Source organism: Notothenia rossii, assembly GCF_949606895.1.
Source record: "Notothenia rossii genome assembly, chromosome: 7".
Taxonomy (NCBI): domain Eukaryota; kingdom Metazoa; phylum Chordata; class Actinopteri; order Perciformes; family Nototheniidae; genus Notothenia; species Notothenia rossii.
This window is the reverse complement of record NC_136905.1, coordinates 39,293,384-39,307,862: the sequence shown is the minus strand read 5'-3', so window position 1 is coordinate 39,307,862 and position 14,479 is coordinate 39,293,384. Positions and strand designations below refer to the sequence as shown.

General features: G+C 39.3%; 1 protein-coding gene across 3 annotated transcripts in view; it reads left to right on the top strand.

The window, feature by feature from the left end:
- The window catches only part of cdk14 (cyclin dependent kinase 14), a 312,730-nt gene that overhangs the window by 119,225 nt on the left and 179,026 nt on the right, over positions 1–14,479 (top strand). For all 3 annotated transcript variants that reach the window (XM_079640605.1, XM_079640607.1, XM_079640606.1), the window contains 3 exons: positions 5,479–5,573; positions 6,859–6,938; positions 11,516–11,610. In XM_079640605.1, the coding sequence (XP_079496731.1) occupies positions 5,479–5,573; positions 6,859–6,938; positions 11,516–11,610 (270 nt within the window). The remainder of the gene's footprint in view (positions 1–5,478; positions 5,574–6,858; positions 6,939–11,515; positions 11,611–14,479) is intronic.

Here is a 14,479-nt window from a genome sequence, read left to right as displayed (position 1 = left end):
CTTAGGTTTTGATCAGCACGGTCATCTCCACATATTAAGAAGAAGAAGTAAATATACTTTCCGGGGACATTTCACTCACAGGTTGATACATGAACAGAACTCATTGAAGCTTTAGACATATTCAGATGTATTTTGAGTCGTAGAACCAAATGTAGTAATCTTTTCAGTTTGTGTTAACCACAGACTTTATTTCAGACATTTAAACGAAAACACATTCAAAAAAACGCTGACTATGGGATACAGGAAATGGAATTGGTCAAATGCAAATTCATCATAGATTGAAGAAACAATTTCTGCAACACTCGATTGGTAAATACTCCAGCTAGCATTTAAAGATCTATCCTCTTTATCCTTATGTGAGCATTTTTGTGTAAGTACACCATCTGAAATCGGACACCTTATGATACAGTCATGTGTAACATTAGCAGAACTAATATTCTGGTTACAAAAGGATAAAAATGTATTGAAGTTAAGTGAGCAAAAGCTCCCCCAAAAAACCTCTAAAGGAGATCAAATGTTAAAAAGCACAGGGAAAGTAGCATCCCTCCTAGGCAAGGCAAGCTCATTTATACAGCACCTTTCAAAGTGCTTCCAAAGTTGAAAAACATGAATAGCATTAAGACATATTTCAATAATCCAGTCAAAGAGTTGTCCTTCTGAGTCTTAAATGAATGTATTTCTGAAAAGGCTCACGGCATACAGATCTCTACAGTAACACAGATCTCCTCACATTCATCTGTCTGCTTATACATGCTGAGTCATGAGATAACTGACCCATGACTCTGTCAAGGGTCACTCACTGAGTGGTCACATGGCCACTTGTGACTGGACATATCCCAAAGAGATGACATCATCTTGGCTGCATGCATCTACTCTCCCCCGGCACATAAGGCATGTTATTATCTATGGAGAAAATTCAAACGTTCTGTTCTCTTAATCATCATTTCAATTACAAAACCTTCTTCCAGGATGACAGACACAAACTTGATATCATACAATTACAGAATGTAAAATCAGCATCACCAAATTATAGATTGTTACATACCTAAGTATCTTGACCCCCACCCCCCACCCTCACACCCCGCAAAAACGTCTCGGTATGTAATGTTTCCCAAAGGAAATAAAAATGACAGAGCAGGAGAAATATTAACCGTACTGATGATGGAGTATCAGTTACATCAGTGTGTGAAACGAATTAAACAGTTGTGCCAGGGTTACCATGGAAACTCAGCTTGTAGTGCTGAGAGAGTGTGTTGGTAGAGATGTTGACTTTTTCTAGTAATTAGTTTATTTGTTGGGGAACTTTCAAAATATGTTTAAAGTATTAAAATGGCAAATAGGCAGAGATACCATATGAACAGTAAAGCAGGATTTCAATGATTTCTAATGTTGCATTGTCCTGAATATTTCATTATCGTTTTTGTGTTTTTGGCAGTATCATGTCATACATTGGCAGTGGAAGTAAAAGGGTTAGAACTGATTGAATATTATGTGTTGGAAATGCATTTCAAAATGCATGATAAAACATTCTTATTGCTTGAAATAATGCAGTCAGAGCAGCCTTTACTTTCCGTGTCCAAGTAAAAGCAGGCTGGATGTACACAGATCACATTCCATATCAAATATAATGTATCAATTATTAATGGAATACAATTCTGCTGGAAACAATGGAGGTGGGGTTAATCTGTATTTAGATGTGAATATAAGTGCATTTTCATCTGCCCATTAACATGCTCCTTAGTCATTTAGAGTAGAAACAGAAGTACAAGTCAAAATACTGCAAACAGGTTTTTACACTTTTGCTTTAAAGACAGCAAACATATTATTCACACAACAATAAGCTTTGTAAGAACAATGAGGAGACCCTTCCTTACATTAATTTGTCACATTATTTTTGTGTTTTGTGAGATGTTGTTATGCCTTGACCTTCAGGCTCTGTAGGTCTGACTGTAGCTCTTTTAATTTTGACACGACATGTTGAGCCTTCTTTTTCTATAGTGGTTTCATGGTAAAGGTGCTGATTCTTTGGAGATTAGCGTAACTTGACTGAAATGCAGAATGATTCCAATGCATAATTCAACTTCCAACCCCCAAAGTCGAAGGTAGCATGCCCATGCGAGGCTTCAAAGCTGTATTTCCCGGCAGTCAGGCTCTTTTTCCATCTAAAACTAATGATCCCCCTGTATTCCTTCATACGGTTCAAGGCTGAAGGCTGTATACAAACAGTGATGGCGAAGTCACTGGTTCAAGTCCCCGAAATAGCCTGTGGGTGTTTCTCAATGTCGAGTACATACTTGGTAGCACATGTCTTCCGAGTCACTTGCTTCAGAAGCGAGGCAAGAATACTTCCTAGCATTGGAACAGGCGAGCAAGTGTGCAGGTGTGCAGGTGTGCGTCATATGAGAGGCCCCGCCTTACATTTTCCGCCACAGATTTGGGGAAATTGGTCCGTGCGCAAAGCATTGTGGGGATTTTAAGACCGCGGAGTCTACACATGTGCAGCCTCGAAAATTCTCGCTACGAAGTACGCTGGGCTCGGTAGAATTCCAAGTATGTTGGACATTGGAACAGTCCTTCGGCGGCACTCGATTACGTAGTATGCTTGAAATAGTGGCTCTGGAGCAGCTTTACTCGAGATTGAGATACACCCCAAATGTTATGAGGTGTCCCCTACACTGCTCCCTGGGCGCCGTATAAAATAATGGCAGCCCACTGCTCCTAACACCAGAATGGGTCAAATGCAGAGCAACCGTTTCGTTACTAGTACCTGTACTAATAATGAATACTAATATCTGTAATGACAATAAAAGTAACAAAATTAATCATTTTCTTAATCATGTAAAGTAGATTTTCAGGTGTCATACATATGTGGTTCCTTTTTTAATTTAGCTGCAAGTGTGAAATGCCTAATGAATGTGCACACAAATAAGATGTAACAAGTATGATATGTGGCCTGACTGATTGCCTGCCAGCATCACGGCGAGACACTGATGAATTGTTTCAGCTGGGTTTATGACAATGTGTAAATCCTCCCTTTCATGATCTTTTTGTTTGGTAGCCCCTCTCACCCAATCCTCATATGTCACAGACAACCTGTTGTATAATGGGAGAGGATCAGACATGGCTCTACTTGTTCGAACTTGGTTTTAATTAGCCATTAGTGTGTCACATGTCAGCTAGCTTACAAGCTACACATTCTGATGTACATCTACTATATGAAGCCCAATTTGAGGCCTTGCATTAAAGGAGAAGTGAGCCATCTGTTTGACTTGGAAACATGGCCGACCAAGGAATCAAACTGTTCGCCTCGACAAAAAGAAGTGGGCTTTCCTAGATTCTGCCCAAAGACAATTATTGAGGCGTAAATGCAATCTCCAGAAGTCAAAGGCTAAAAACAAACTGCATCATGGTCACATGATGCTAAACTGAAGGCTAATGATCGGGGGGGGAAGTGTGCGGCTGACAAGTGTTCTAATCTACATGATACCTTGTAACAGTCTTTTGTATCTTCTCGCTGATTGATTTGAAGCATTACTAGTGAAATTAGACTTGAAATCAACATATTGTTATGAATAATGGCAGACAAGAGACAGATACAAAAAGGCTTCTCGTGAAGCAATATGAGAAATGACACTTTAAATGGACTAAATGAATCTAACCGTAGGATATATGTTTGAAACACTGCACTTTAAAATTATAATTGATGAGGCAAAAGCCTGCATAAGGACATACAGTATGTGTTACCATGGTTTTCAAATGATTTGCATAAATATACATATCTTACACAGATGGCTTAAGATCTCACCCACCATCCACCTGGATCTATCTTAATTTAGTTTTTATTTATATATATACACTATCCTTTCGAAAATGTGGACCGAGGCCGGCGTCCTTCGTAGCGAGAAATTTAGAGGCTGCACATGTGTATCCTCCGCGGTCTTAAAATCCCCACAATGCTTTGCGCACGGACCAATTTCCCAATCTTTGGCGAAAATCGCGCTCCATTTAAGGGGTGGCCTCGCACATGATGCACACCTGCACACCTGTTAGCCTGTTCCACCATTCTTCATTTTCCGAGGCTAGGAAGGATTCTTGCCTCGCTTCTGAAGGAAGTGACTCGGAAGACATGTGCTACCAAGGAAGCGTCCTCGACATTGAGAAACACCCACTGTCAGATTTTGGTTCTTTTGGGGAGGTGGAGACACATCACATTGTTTGGTGGATGCAGTTTGAACCAGAGTAGCAGCATGGAGGTCGGATCTTCACCAAAATACATACAGTGTACGTGTGTCAGTGTGTTTGTGCCGGGGACAGGAGACCCCTGATGAGAATCTGTAAGAAATGATCGGGGAATCCCTCCGGAGTGGAATCATGACGACTGGATCTGAATTATGTTTGTGGTTTGTGATCCAGCCGATCAGCTGTCGATCAGCAGCTTGTGCATCTCAACCCCCCCCCGCAGCAACTCTATATCCACCAGTTAAAGGGAATAAAACAAATGTGTTGCTCGTATCTACAACCTATAGAAATACAAAACGGCATCAGTTTAAAGTAATTATTTCCTTCTGCTTACCGCATCATTCATGAGAATACATTTCTTAACAAGAGAATATGATCGAGGGGTGATCAATAACATTTCCGTATTTATTTATTTCTCCAAGTTATGTTTTTGTGTGCACTGAGGAGTCACAAACAGGCGTTTGTTTAATCATTTTAAGATGCCATTTTAAGGCTTCAATCAATTTTAGTTTTTCTATTATTTCCACATATATCCTCCATTCTTCCTTCTGCCAACTGTGTCGCAGTTTCTCGTCTCTCCCGTTTTTGGGTCAGAGTTTGCATGGAGGACCGCAGATTTTCCCGTCAAGTTTGTTTTTTATAAATCTTAAAGATTGCTTAGAAACTGGCATACGCCATCTTTTGAGCGTACGCACCGTTTATAAATGAGGCCCCTGGTGTCAGTAATCTTGTGGTTGATCTGTTTTCCTTCAGAACACAAACAGCAGAGTCTGAGAGGGGACAGAAACTCTGCTTTCATTCTGACTCTGGTCCCTACCAGTCAAACACTCCATGGTTCACTGTAACCAGACCTCTCAGTTAGGGAGTGAAAGGACCATTAGATCATCTTCATCTACCACATCAGTGCTCTACATGCATACGTTTGAGTAGAACATATTTCCCTTTTCATATCAGTGAGCTTTGAACAGCTTTGTGCCTCATCTCCTCCCAGCTGTTACCTCTTTCTGTCGACTGTGAAAAGTTATGAGCTGACAGTTATATGAAAGCAGTCTTCAGAGTTACATAAGGACTTTGTGAAATTCTCCCTCCTCTTCCTCACTGTCATTACACCTCCCTGATGATGCAGTGAGGATCCTCCACATTTGAATATCTCTTAAACACTTCCTCGGAGACTCTTCTTATCTGGGTTACTGAATTCTTGCTCATGAATTACCTTCACACTTTTTCTTTTTCCCTCAGCCTACAAGCCCCAAATTTGGAAAGGCAGACTCCTATGAGAAGCTGGAAAAACTGGGAGAGGGATCCTATGCTACAGTTTACAAAGGAAAGAGCAAGTAAGTAGAGTGGTGTCACGCCTGATCCCCTCCCTCTTCTTTATTAGATCCCTCATATTACATTGAATTATACAGGAGCAGCACTGTGACTGAATGAGTTCATTACATGGATCAATACAAGTTACACAGTGGAGTTTTATATCAATACTGTGTCTTCTGATTGCCATCTCATAGTCCTATTGTGAACCTGGAAATGTTGAGTACCCCAAAGTTGTTAGAAATGTATAGTAGGGTCCCCAGCACATATAAACTGCTGGATGCTAACTTGCATATGTTTGGCAATTTGCACAATTAGCACAAGTTGTGTTTTATAGCATGAGTTACCATTATAGCCTATGAAGACAATAGTTTAAAAATGGCTTGGCTGATTTTGACATTTTTTTGAATGGTTTTGGGGAACTAATAGAGGATGGGTCCATTTCTGACATTTTTCAGGATCAATAATGGCAGATTTAACCAGAAAATGCCAACATTTGTACTCTCAGTTGGCTGAATCTTTTTTAAAGATTTGGGCAATTTGGTAGATTTAGGGGACTGCATCATTTGGATTGGACAGATTGCTTATTTATTTGAAAGATAATTGTCCACAGATAATCATTTCCATCTTGTGCTCTCTATATCCAATGGCCGCAACACAATCAGCCCAAAGAGAGGACACATATGGCCCCTTTCTGGTTAAAACTGGCATATTTGATCCTTGGATTGTCAGAAATGGATTCAGTGTCCTCAATGATCCCCAAAACCACTCAAACATTCTCCAAATCGGCCTAGTAAACATATGCAGGCTAGCATCCTGCCGTTTCTATGTGCTGGGGACCCTACTATACATTTCTATAATAAAACTTCGGGGTACTCAACATGTCCGGGTTCACTATGCTGGCAACTATTGCCTGGAACAGCAGTAACAGTTACAGTGTATATGTATATCAATAATGTGTCTCCTCTGTAGAGCTGCTACAGGATTGATGCTTCTGTCCATTGATTCAGTTGTAATGTTCCACCTTTTACGCTTTGTGCTCTCTTCCACATTTCTCGAATTAAATTCTAGTGTAAATGTATGAAGCTCCACAGACTGTAATCTTCTAAGTAATGACGTTATTCAGCATCGCTCTTCAATACAACACTTCTGATTGCAGTTGTAATCCTGCAGCCTCACTCCGCTGCTGCTAAATTACATTTCATTGATTTACCAATATTTGCTGTTCTCCGGCTTCACAGATTTTAATAGATTATTTTTTCATGTCACAAGAAAACTCAGGATTTACATATTGTTTCTGTGTTTCAGGGTGAATGGGAAGCTGGTGGCTCTGAAGGTGATCCGTCTGCAGGAAGAGGAGGGGACGCCCTTCACCGCCATACGAGAGGGTGAGGGGGTGGGCGGGGACTGACTGACTGTGGGAATGTATTGTATCTCCTGAAAATAACAGTCAGTAATCCTATTACTTTTCAATATGTGTCAAAAGCAGCCATCTCCATAATTACACAATCACAGTTTTGTTTTAAAATTAAAACAATATAACATTTAACGTTAAAAAATGTAATACAAGAATTTACATAGAAGTAAAATGTTAGAAGGAGTGTGCTATAAAAAGAATCAAGAAGATTTTGTAATGTAATAAGTAAATTGTCCAATATAAGATTAAATAATATAAAATATAATACAAATATTGATATCACCAGTAAAACATTTGTATAACATTTATATATAATATAATTACAATAATTGTGTTTTGTTTATGTTATAATGCATTTTATAATGCACTTTGAGTGTTCAGTATTTAACGGATGATCTAAAATCAAGGTAATTTACAACATTTTTTGTCCATTACTTAACTCTAATAATGATTATTTTAGAGTGTAAAAAGAAACCTGCCATATCCAGGAATAGTGTCTACCTATTTCCAGTAGAACAACACTTGTTTCTTGCATTGTCCAGACTTAGTGCAATCTTTCTGAACTCAGAATATAGCCAATTATTCTATAAAATAATTGGACAGGTCATTTTATATTTCACTTGTTAAAGACTCACTAGGCGACAAAAATAACTTGATTACATGGGTGTTTTTACAACAAAAATAGATATTTAACTACAATTGTTGGTTTCAAAAATACTTACGAAATGCACAGCGCCCATAGTGGACCAAACCGTAACTTAACTTACATGTGTATCCATTTGTTTGATCCACCAGTGGTCCCTTTACATGTCTGTCAGCAGCACAGAGTGTGTGTGCAGCACTTGATGCTATCAGTGTACCGCCTGAACCGTCAGAAGAAACACTCACCTCTACACACAGACTGCCTTTAGAATTGAAATGAGGATATGACCTGATAGACACACACACACACACACACACACACACACACACACACACACACACACACACACACACACACACACACACACACACACACACACACACACACACACACACACACACACACACACACACACACACACACACACACACACACAGGCCATACTCTCATTATGAGAGGATCAGAAAGCAGCTTTGAAATTGAACTAATTCAGCAATTACTGAGCAGGAAGCTTGGAGCGCTGAAATTTGAGCAGCATTACAGACTGCTGCTGCTGAATACACTCAGATTGGGTGCATATGTGGGGAGGACCTTCAAACTGATGACAGAATCTTTGAGGTATCTGTAGCACTAACCCCTGCTGATGTGATTTTAAAAGAACCTGTAGGTGCTGGTGCAGGATGAATGTATGCATGAGCCTCCATCCCTCCCGTGCCCTCGAATCAACCTTGTCTTTGATCATTTGGCAAATCCCATTGGCAAATGTTCTACAAATCCCATTCTGCCTTTTATAAAAAGAGCACCATTATGCTGCTCTCATATTCTGTCCTCATGAAACTTTCCCCTGTAAGGCCTTATTGTTGTCCGATGTCTTCGGTCAGTGGTCTGTTATTTTCCGTAATTGCCTCAACAAGCTTTTAGTGTATTGCTCGAGTCTAATTACACTTCTTATCCTGACAAGTTCAAGTAAAGTAGCCTCAGAGTGGTGGGGTGTTTCTTACAAATAAATGTATGAGGGTGCAGTAGAAAAGTCCTTCAAGGACTTTCCAACATTTTTACAGTCTTAGAATATCATTAAAGTTATATTATTTAAACCGCATTTGATTTCTTTCACATTTTTTCAGCAATAACCATTCAACTTATTTATGTTCTGTAATTACCTTTCAACAGTTTATTATTCTTCCATATATTTCTGCAGAGCCCAACTTGTCATTGCAGGACTGACATCACACACTCTCAGAAAACATGTACTGAACATGCAATAAGTCGCATGCACATATTCTGGGTCAAATAGAAGAACATTTTCAGTATTGAATTTGTTTTCCTGGTTTAATTTCTGAGCAGTTGTGTGTGTTTGCTGCCCCCAGTGGTTGATCATTTCAAACCAAACTTATGCTCCAATTGTAAATAAAACACACTTTCCATTACAGCAAGCTATTACAAGGACTGTTTCTAAAGGAGTATGACTTCAGTGAACTTAAAGATAGTGAATTGTAATAAGAAGGGACTCCATTTAAAATAAAAGCCAGCCACCCTAATGTCGAGGACCACAGTTAACTAGATGCAATAAGTGGGTCTTTTTGGACCCGGTGAGGTGGTTTTCTTGAAGTATCTTTGTAATTACATTTTGTTTATCATTTCATATTCCAGCTATTCCTCAAAAAACATGTTTTGTATATCATGCCTTTCAAATTTCAAAAAATTGTAGTTTTTGTATTACTACCCCAAGCTTCCATAAGTGGGTCAAAAATGACCTCCATGAATTTCCTATGGGATCCTTTGGGAACCTTTGATTCTTATCACCTGTGGCTGTCAGGAATACATTCACTGTAGACCACACAGACTACATCACAAGTGACACCTCTCAGGAAGATTATTTTACACAGCAAGATCTGATACCTGTCAGTATAATAATAATAATAATAATAATAATAATAATAATAATAATAATAATAATAATAATAATACTACATTATATTTGTATAGGGCTTTTCAAGGACTCAAAATCGCTTTACAATATAAGAGAAGGTTAGGGTGGGGGGTATAGGACTATCAAACTTGATCAACCGGCATGGATTGATGGGGGGTGGGCTATGAGTAGACAAGAGGAGAAGAGATGAGTTTGAAAAGGGACTGGAATACTGTGAGGGTCTCAGAATAGCGGAGATCTTTGCATCGATATGTTCAAAACGTTTTTTTTCAAAATGTTTTTTTTTTTTATAAATAGTGAAAAATTAAATATAAAATATTTCTAGTGTGAACCAAAATATAATACTAAATATTATTATAAGTAATTTTTCTTAACCAAAATGACAAAAATGGCATAAAAACACATATTATTCTAATACGGGTCCTTTTTGACCCACTTATGGGAGAGTGTAGGTAGGGTCTGGTCACTCGGGCATCTAAGGGTTAATAACAGCTTAGCTCATCTCGAGTCCTTTATGAAGAGGTCAAACTCTTCACATTGATATATTAAGGTTTAATATCAGCCAACCTCAGCTCTCACTGTTCTCTTGGTTCGGTGTTCAACATTTAAGATTGGTTCCTTGATGGCGAACAAACAAAATAATACAGTGCCGTCCGCACAGTAAATCAACGGCTGCTGACCATTAACATAGACTGTCAGAAAGCTGACCATTAACATACACTGTCTGAAAGCTGACTATTAAAATACACTGTCTGAAAGCTGACCATTAACATACACTGTCTGAAAGCTGACCATTAACATACACTGTCTGAAAGCTGACCATTAACATACACTGTCTGAAAGCTGACCATTAACATACACTGTCTGAAAGCTGACCATTAACATACACTGTCTGAAAGCTGACCATTAACATGCACTGTCTGAAAGTTGACCATTAACACGCACTGTCTGAAAGCTGACCATTAACATACACTGTCTGAAAGCTTCCCATTAACATACACTGTCTGAAAGCTGACCATTAACATACACTGTCTGAAAGCTGACCATTAACATACACTGTCTGAAAGCTGACCATTAACATGCACTGTCTGAAAGCTGACCATTAACATGCACTGTGTGAAAGCTGACCATTAACATACACTGTCTGAAAGCTGACCATTAACACGCACTGTCTGAAAGCTGACCATTAACACACACTGTCTGAAAGCTTACCATTCAAATAGAGCAGCATGTCTTCACTATCTATAAAGAACACATCTACATTTCATTATGAGACCAGTTATAGTGAATGAATGCATTCGTGCTTCATGACACAAAAACATAATTATTTGGCATTTAAAAGTGCTGCATTATCATGACCAAGAATGCTTTACACTTTATTTACCGTCAACAATTAAACATTATGATTGCCTTACTTTGTATTTAACACAACTTGTGATGCATCATGGAGTAATAGCGTATTATTAATCATCACGAGTCACTCACTGTTGAGGTGTGTATGGAGTATTGGTCATCATAACATATGATATTAAAACTTCTGCTTTACAAACGGCATCCATATGACACTTTGAATTATAAATATTTTTGTTTTATAATTTGCACAGACTGTACTCCAGGTTTAACTCTGAAGTGACTCACATGTGAAAGTCTTAGCGAGTCCGATCACACCGTAAGACTCAGTGAGCTTTAATTAAAGTCTTCCCCCCCCACACCATCTCACTGCTCTACTTATTAACAATGTCCATTGCATCATAAAAGTGTTGACAAATGAGTGTGAGAACTCACAGCCATAATCCATTCTGTGATTCCTTTCTCAGTTTCAATCTTTCTTAATCCCCTGTTTGTGCGCAGCGAGGCTTAGGGGGGGCTGTGTAACATTCTAATGATGCAGCTAATGAAGGCGTGGATCACACACTCCTCTGCTCACACACACACTCCTCTGTCTCAAACACATTCTGTCTGTTGTTCTCTGCAGCCTCCCTCCTGAAAGGCCTGAAGCACTCCAACATCGTGCTCCTGCATGACATCATCCACACCAAGGAGACCCTGACGCTGGTCTTTGAATATGTGGTGAGTGGTCCACTGATACCCCCCCCCCCCACACACACAGTCTGGTTCACTGTTTGTTCAACACACAGGGGTCAGAGGTCACGCTCATGTGTGTCTCTTTAGCTTGACTCTATTCACCTCAGTGTCTGCTTCCAGTTTTGTATAATCTGCCCACTTTTGTTGATTAGCAGTCTGAGCTGTTTTCCACAGCAGCCAGACACAGCAGAGCAGAGTATGCCAGGCAGAGTCAGCAGGCTTTGAAACACATTTTCAAAGTGGCCAAATGGCGGAATTACAAACTTATATGTCAAGCATGTAATGCCATTTGCCCCAAAAATACTTTCCTGATTGACATTGAGATAATATGTCTTTAAATCAGCACATGTTATGTCACTTTGTTCCAGAAAATAAAGGGAGGGACTCTTTCAGGTAAATCAACTTCAAAGTCTGAAACTTCAAAATTCCTTTTTGAAATAATGAAATGCTTATAGTTGTAAAGAGTAATGCTCCTTTCTATTCATTTGATTGGATGATCCTGTGGATGCACGATCTCTCCGGTAGATCTGCTGATTTGCTCCAGACAGTCAGGACAGACAGTTTGAGTTCAAGCGCCACCAAACAACTGAAATAGGAATGAGCGGCCCCCGCCTCCAACGCAGTATCCAGTTCTCTTTAAACATCCATGCTCTGTCTTATTTCAGGAAGCCAGGCAGCCATTTGATTGGAAGGTCACAGTTTCAATATGTTGAAGGAAAGTCTATTGACCTACAGGAAGGCTTCCTACTGCAGTTTACCATCTGAAGTAAACCAGCCGTAGAGATCAACCGGCTGCAGGGTCTGGAGCTACCCAGGATATGTTTAGAACGTCAGGATAGGAACGGAATGACTGTCAGATATTCTAAGCACAATACAGTTGTGATTTTTGGTTAAGTTGATTCACTTCCCTTTAAGTAGGTCACCTGTTAGTTAACTGTAGTGATATATTATTATGGCCTACATTAGATGACCTGTATAACACACACATTTAATATATGTTGTTGGAGAGTTGTCTCAGAAACATTTAAATTATAATAACCATCAGTTATAAATTGTAGATTTTTACTGTTTGCAAATTAAAATGAATACTGTTTGCTAATTAAAGTCTATGCTATATTATCACTAGTTTTTGTAACATGAAATGAGTTTAAAAATGATATATTTTATCATAGCTCACAGTTTAATGTTGCATACCTTTTAAATATATAGTATACGTTTTTGTGAATAACGTAATGATTTGTGAAGCGTTAGGAAATGATTGTAAGGCGGCTGAACACATTGTAGAGCCCTCTAAGGTCATGTTATATGTTTTGTATCAGGCTATATAAATGAAATGAGTCTGACAGATTGTTCATTATAAGGTTTCATGTACTCCAAATATCTGTATATTGATATACATGTTGTCGGGCAGAAATAATCTTAGTCGCTGCTTCCCTTGTTATCTATAGTCTGTGATAATAACACAGGAAACTAGTCCTTTTATAAAATACCCTATAGCGACAGCAGGAAACAAACAAAGTCGCTGAGAGGCTGAGGCCGGGCCTGTTTGATATTGTATGACACGCTAAAAAAGTACTTGCTGAGATCAAAAGCTCTGTTTCATAGTATTGTAGTTTAATGAAAAAACTCGGTGATCAGACATATACATTGTTATAATAATCAAAGCAATCGTAAACCTTGCGGTCAACAAAAAAGTACAACGGCCCTGTGTCACCCTCTCTTCCACACACACACCTCACGCAGGTGAACAAGATTATAATGAGTGCCGCCCATAACCATGTGACCCAAGCCAACCAATCGATAGTGATCAAACAAATATCTTATATTAAAACATAAAGGATTACTAAACACGTTTCATGGCTCCTACACACCAGCCTCTAATTATTAGGTTAGTATACATAATAATTACTAACATTATTCAAAAGGGAGACATGTGACAATTATAGCTTGGTAATCAAGTCCATGCAGTTGCAGTTCATGCATCTGTAGTTTTCCTTCTTCTTTTCTGTATACGAGTCATAAGTCAGTTAGGCCAAAAGGTACCACCACCTAGGCTCAGTCAAAAATAATCCTTGTGTTCTTTCAGTCAAAAAGAGTCAATATTGTGGTAAAGATGTCACAGAGGTACATCAGCAACTCTTTCTCCATGTTCAGCCTTTTGTAATAGACAGATCTTAGTTATTGGCCGATTGAAGCAGCTGGTCTTTGTCTTAATGCGTACCTGACGCACAAATCCTCTTTTGTCTGGAAAGGTTTGCAGAACTTTTCCCATGACCCAGGAATTACGAGGTGCTGTGTTGTCTACTATGAGAACTATATCACCTGGGATGAGGTTGCGCTTCACTCCTGACCATCTCTGACGTTCCTGCAGTTGGGGCAAGTATTCTTTGACCCACCTTTTCCAGAACAAGTCCGACATGTACTGAACCTGCTTCCAGCGCCTGCGGGCATACATGTCCGCCTTTTGAAAATGTCCTGGTGGTAAAGAAGGTAAGGTTTTTAACTGCAACAGGTGATTTGGTGTCAATGCCTCCAAGTCGTTAGGATCCGTAGATGCCTTAGTAATTGGCCGGCTATTGATGATAGCTTCTGCCTCACAAAGAACGGTGTGAAGGCCCTCTTCGTCCAGGTTTTGCACATTCAAAGTGGAGTTGAGGACTTTTCGCACTGACCTGATTAACCTCTCCCAAGCACCTCCATGGTGAGAGCCAGTAGGGGGGTTAAAAGTCCATTTGATTCCTTTCTGAAGAAGCACATCATTGATCTTTGACTGATTCCATTGTTCAATGGCTGTTCTCAGCTCACGCTCTGCTCCAATGAAGTTTGTCCCATTATCAGAACGCAGTTCCAAAAC